The 5,745-nt window shown below is 37.7% G+C and overlaps 1 protein-coding gene across 1 annotated transcript in view; it reads right to left on the bottom strand.

The window, feature by feature from the left end:
- Positions 1-5,394, bottom strand: part of faxca (failed axon connections homolog, metaxin like GST domain containing a) — an 8,830-nt gene extending 3,436 nt beyond the window's left edge. Inside the window, exons 1-5 of the mRNA XM_016444184.1 lie at positions 4,950-5,394; positions 2,934-3,069; positions 2,657-2,853; positions 2,257-2,474; positions 237-353 (exon numbers count right to left, since the gene is read on the bottom strand). Of these exons, the coding sequence (XP_016299670.1) occupies positions 237-353; positions 2,257-2,474; positions 2,657-2,853; positions 2,934-3,069; positions 4,950-5,209 (928 nt within the window). The 5' untranslated portion in view covers positions 5,210-5,394. The remainder of the gene's footprint in view (positions 1-236; positions 354-2,256; positions 2,475-2,656; positions 2,854-2,933; positions 3,070-4,949) is intronic.
- Between the last annotated feature and the right edge of the window lie 351 nt (positions 5,395-5,745).

Here is a 5,745-nt window from a genome sequence, read left to right as displayed (position 1 = left end):
ACAACTTACTTACACATAGTAAGAAATGGTTATAAAAACTGAAACAGAAGTGAAACAAGTAATAGGAAAGAGGAGAAATAAAGAGCGATACTTATCCTTTGCCGGTGTCCCTGCCCGGTGGAGTCGCACGGTAGAGTCCATGGTCTTTACACTCTTCAGTTAGTTAGCAGTTAATGCGCTCAAAACATTATATGACAGTATTCCCATACACAAAAAGCATGAGTTCATGACCTCACCTTTGATTAACTGCTCCGGACGTGTCCCTGGGAGAGTCCACATGGCCTGAGCGAGATGACCAAATACAGCAGCATCTACTGTGGAGAGCTTCGGGCCCATTAGATACTTTTTATTGCCTATGGGATAAATTATATTATTAAATTGAATTATATAAGACAATAGAAAAATCATTTTTATGTGTTTTCTGGTTTGTTGCTATGATGTTCTGGTCTGTAGATATGGCTCAGGTACCTATGGAAGCTTGTTTCTACCACGGACTAAAAAAATAATAAAGGTAATTGCGATTTTGTTTATCTGACAATTATGAATGTTTTTCACATAACTGCAAACTTATATCTTACAATTCTGGCTTTTTTTCCTCAGAATTGCAAGTGTACATCTTGAAACGTTGACTCTTTTGATCACAGAATTGTGAAAATATGTCTCACAATTGTGACTTTTTCCCTCTGATTTCTAAATTTACATCTCATAATTTTTTTTCCGCCGTGGAATAAAAAAAAATGTAAATGTGACTTTTTTTCTAGCAATTATGAATCTATTTCATCACAATTTTGTGAAGAAAAGTCAGAACTGTGAGATATAAACTCACAATTGCGAGAAAAAAATGCCAGAATTGAGAGAAATAAGTCAGAATTGTGAGATAAAAAGTTGCAATTACCTTATCTTTTATTCCATGAAGGAAAGTTTTCATAGCAATTCACCTGTAGTAAGAGTATGCTCTTTCAGGATTATTCATCACGACATTTATTTGAAAAGTAAAATTACTTCGTCTTGTTTTCTGACAAATTTATCAAAATTAATGTATAAAGTGGTATAAAATTGTATCAAACTGAGTTTATGCTTAAAACAAGAAAAAAAATATTTGTCAACGGAGTAAGAAAAATAATCTTGTTTTGCCTTAGAATTAAGTTTATATTTATTACCCCACTTGTTTTAAGCATAACCTCACATTTTTCAGAAAACAAGTAATTTTGCATCTCAAGTAAAGTGTATCTTGATATAGGAATCTTTACTTATTTGTACTGGAGAATAAGACAAAAAAAAATACTAAGTAAAAAAATCTTTTTTTCCAGTGTGAAAGGAGGATTTAGGCTTACTGAGCACTAGAGGGCAGCACAGATCCATTGCTGCATTATTTTGTAACCCGTTTCAAAAAAAAAGAATGATCTAGATCAGGGTTCCTCAACTCCGGACTTCGAGATCCACTTTCCTGCAGAGATTAGATCCAACCTGGATTAAACACCATCCTGCAACTTTGTAGTAATCCTGCAGACCTGGATGAGCTTGTTCAGGTGTGTTTGATTAGGGTAGGAGCGAAACTCTGCAGGAAAGTGGATCTCGAGGACCAGAGTTGAGGATCTACACTGTGTGCACAATTATTAGGCAAGTTGTATTTTTGACCATGTCTCTGAGAACTGAACACCTCCTACTTCTTGACACTCCAGGTAGGTTGCAGTTGTGGAATATGGCAGCACTGGAGGATAATGGGTTCCTGGTAGCTTCATGTTTGATTCTTCTCAAATCTTTGGCGGTTAATTTGCGTCTTTTCTTCTCGACACGTTTCTTGCGACCCTGTTGACTATTTGCTACAAAACGTTTGATGGTTCTGTGATCACGCCCCAATATCTTAGATATTTCAAGAGTGCTGCATCCCTGTGAAAGACTTTTTACAATTTTTGACTTTTCAGAGTCAGTTAAATCTCTTTTTTGGCCCATTTTTCCTGAGGAGAAGAATCTGCCTAATAATTATGCACACCTTGATATAGGGTGTTGATCTCCTTAGGCCACACCCTCCCTCGTTACACAAATACACATCACCTGATATGCATTAAATCCAATAAGCATTCAAGTTTATACAGCTTGGACTTGGAAATTATGGATAAAATGATGATATGGTCAAAATCATCACTTGCCTAATAATTGTGCACACAGTGTAGATTAAATATGAAAAATGACTAAAATGCTAAAAATCCTGCCAATAAAGCTCAAACAACTGTGCCTCAGATGTTCAAAACACACCAAGGAATGTGGCAAGGGTGCGCATGTCTTTCTCCATCAGAGAGTAAACCTCCTCTTTGGAGAAGCGTCCGATCCCGTGGCCGTGCATCTCTCTCTTCACGATGCTGCCGGTCACCTGACTCAAGATCCATCTGAGCAGGTCACTCAGCGGCCCGTTTGTGGCTAACATCTTCTGCGTCTCTTCCACATTGTCCACCCACTGACAGTATGCTATCGTCCTAAAGCAAAACGCATCGCATTTAGATTATCAACACATTTTAGTCGTTCAGTAACTTCAACTAGTTCAAGTTGGAATCCACTTATAAAAGTGAATCTAGTCTTTCAACAATATAATGAAGATGTTTATTCAAATATCAGGTTGATTTAGACCATATGTGAAGAAAAAGCAGCTCATTCTCACCAGTAGAAGTGTTCCTCCACCATTTTGGTGATGGCACGTGAGATGGCTTTCTCCTGAGGACTCAGGCTGGAGTTGAGGTTCACGCCAAGCTTCTCCTCCAGGAAGTCAATGATGAACTCTGTCCCGCACACCTGCACCTTATTATACGCCATCCATGGCATCTTCCCTTGAGGAGACAGCTTCCCATCGAAATAGTTCTGAGGAGAAAATAGCTTGTACGTTTGAAAAACATCCATCTCTTTTCACAACATAACATCATCATCATATATTTTGATACCTGGTAAGGAAGGTCCGCCATCCGCAAGTATGTTTCTATCTTCAGGCAGAAAGGGGACAGGCTAGGGACTCCAGTCTTGGGCCGGGCAAACTGATGCAGAATGATGGCATCTTCAGAGTCCAACTCCTGTTCCTTCCTACAGGGCAGCAAATATGGAAGTGTACTCGAAATTAATGGAGATCAAACAGTTCACAAATACACTAAAACATCATAAAATGATCAATTTTGTTTTAAAAATGTACCAGAATCTGTCCAAAATGAGCAAGATACAGCACCATCTACTGTGAAAAGCTTTGTGCCCATTAGATACTAATGGTAGAAATCATATTATTACTTTGGGAGAAATTATATTATCAAATTGAATTATGTAGGGGGAAAAATATTTTTATGCTGTTTTTAATGTGTTTTCAGATTGGTTGCTATAATATTTTGGTCTCTATATATAGCTTAGTTACCTCCTTCAGTGTCTCTAGGAATCTTTTTGACATTTCATCATTTTTAAACCAACTTCATCATATTCTAAAATGAGCAATTTTGTTTCAAAACACACCAGAAACTTTTCAAAATGACCATATACAGCATCATCTATTGTGCAAAGCTTTGGGCCCATTAGATACTTTTAATTGCCTTTGGAAGAAAGTATATTATTAAATTAAATTACTTAAGACAGTAGGGGGGCAAATAGATTTTTAGGTTGTTTTTAATGTGTTTTATGGTTGGTTGCTATAATATTCTGGTTTCCAGATCAGGTACCTCCTTTAATGTCTATGGGATTTTTTTTTATTATTTTTTTTTTACATTTTATAATTTTTAAACCGAGTTCATCAAATCCTACAATTATCCATTTTGTTTCAAAATACACCAGAAATATACTAGGAACACTTCAGATCGATTCAGGGTTCAGTCTTTAGTGTTTTCTATCAGCAGGATTTAGTCGCTGTCCACTTCACTGGTGCTGAAACACATTAAAAGCATCATGGTCAGTAGTGTTTTCTCTTCAGTTTTGTACTTACGATTATGTGTCTGATCTTAAAACAATTAATAATATGTAATTATATTTGTGTAATGCATGTCTGAATCAATAGCTCATGTGAATGATCGTCAAATAACACCAAGTCTTTCCCAGGGCCTTGTGTAACCTGAGATGTTTTGCTGAGGACTAACAGCACTGCCATTTCTGCAAAGGTCAGAGACGAAGCAAAAGCACAGAATTAAACCCAGCTAGCTCTGATCACTATATTTTGACGGGTCACTATTTACACGCTCTCATGAGGAGTCCATAAAGGTCATTCTGTCACATCACAATAACACAAGGAAATATTATCCTTAAGGCCTACACATAGAGACGCTCCTGCAACCATGCCCTTGATATAGCACACATCAACATGTCAACATTCAGACTTTAGACGAGGTAAAAAAAAATAACATCCTGCTCAAAATTCAATCACTTAGCAGGTATTCATTCATCACTCTCCAGTGTAGGATAACGAATGGACTGCATTGCATTCTGTTGACATGATTGTCCAGGATATTATTTTAGGTAATTTTTCTTACTTAAAGACCCTGTTCATGCCCCTCTCACTCCACCCAAAGGAGAATTCTTAACATATATAAGCATGACATAAATAGTAATAATAATAATCATAATAATAACAAGTATTATTGTTATGTATAATTATTATTAAATATTATTTATAATATATTAAATAAAATCTAAAATATTTAAATATTAATATATTAAAAATAAACATTAAATTAAATCTAAAACATTTAATAAATATATTTTATCATATATTTCTATAAATTATTAAATATATATAAAAGCACAAGCACTGCATAGATAGTAGTAGTAATAATAATTATAATTATTATTATCATTATCATCACTACTACTACTAGTATTACTGTCTATGCAGTGCTTATATATAAAGTGCTAATATATAAACGCTGCATGGATGGCAATGATAGATAGATAGATAGATAGATAGATAGATAGATAGATTCCATAATAGCTACCTAATGACAAGCAGCTCATGTAGTAAATAGGCAGCGGCGGTGAGCAACGCGCCCCCGGTGATGTAGAGCGTTTTCCTCCACCATGAGTCGAATCCTAACGCAGACATGATCCCTCCGTACTCCTGCAGCGGGTAGGCGATAATGTACCCATACAACGAGAGATGCTCCTCAGAGCCGCACAAGCCGAGCGAGAGGCTCTTGTTCTGGCTCAGCTCAAGCGCGCAGGAGCGGCTCCAGGCGAAGCCGACGCGCCAGTACATCCTCTCTCTCCTCTATCCGCCCTTCGGCCCGGTGTGGGTTCGACAGAGGAGGCTTCATCAGTGCCGCAGGGTGGAGGTGGTGAGGATGTGGGTGTCAGAGGGTCTAAGGACAAACGGGTGAGGAGCAGCAGCAGGCATGTCGCCTCTTGATGCTGACCGTCCGTCTCCGCGGTGCAGTCGGCATCAATCCGCAGCCGCTCGCCGCCGCTGTTTACCGCACAGCTGAGCCAGGGCCCAGGGGCGGGGCTGCTGATGCTGCGAAGGGGCGGGGCGAGGTCGCAGATTCGCCACTCTCATTGGTCAGATCCACTAGTTTGGTAACAAAAAAATTCATAATAGCTCATAATATGAAGTCAGTAATTTATAAATGTTTCATTCTTTTGTTCCAAGAAACAGCGGATAAAGTAGCTTTGCAACTAAGCCCACAGAACGAAGCATTACTTTGTACCATTTACATCAGTTATTTTTATATCATTGAAACCTACTATTATAGTTTTCATTAATATTTTGAATTCAGTTTTATTTTTTACATTTTC

This window comes from Sinocyclocheilus anshuiensis, unplaced genomic scaffold (assembly GCF_001515605.1).
Source record: "Sinocyclocheilus anshuiensis isolate Anshui unplaced genomic scaffold, SAMN03320099.WGS_v1.1 scaffold183, whole genome shotgun sequence".
NCBI classification, from domain to species: domain Eukaryota; kingdom Metazoa; phylum Chordata; class Actinopteri; order Cypriniformes; family Cyprinidae; genus Sinocyclocheilus; species Sinocyclocheilus anshuiensis.
Note: the sequence above shows the minus strand (reverse complement) of the source record. Positions and strands in the feature narration are given on the sequence as shown.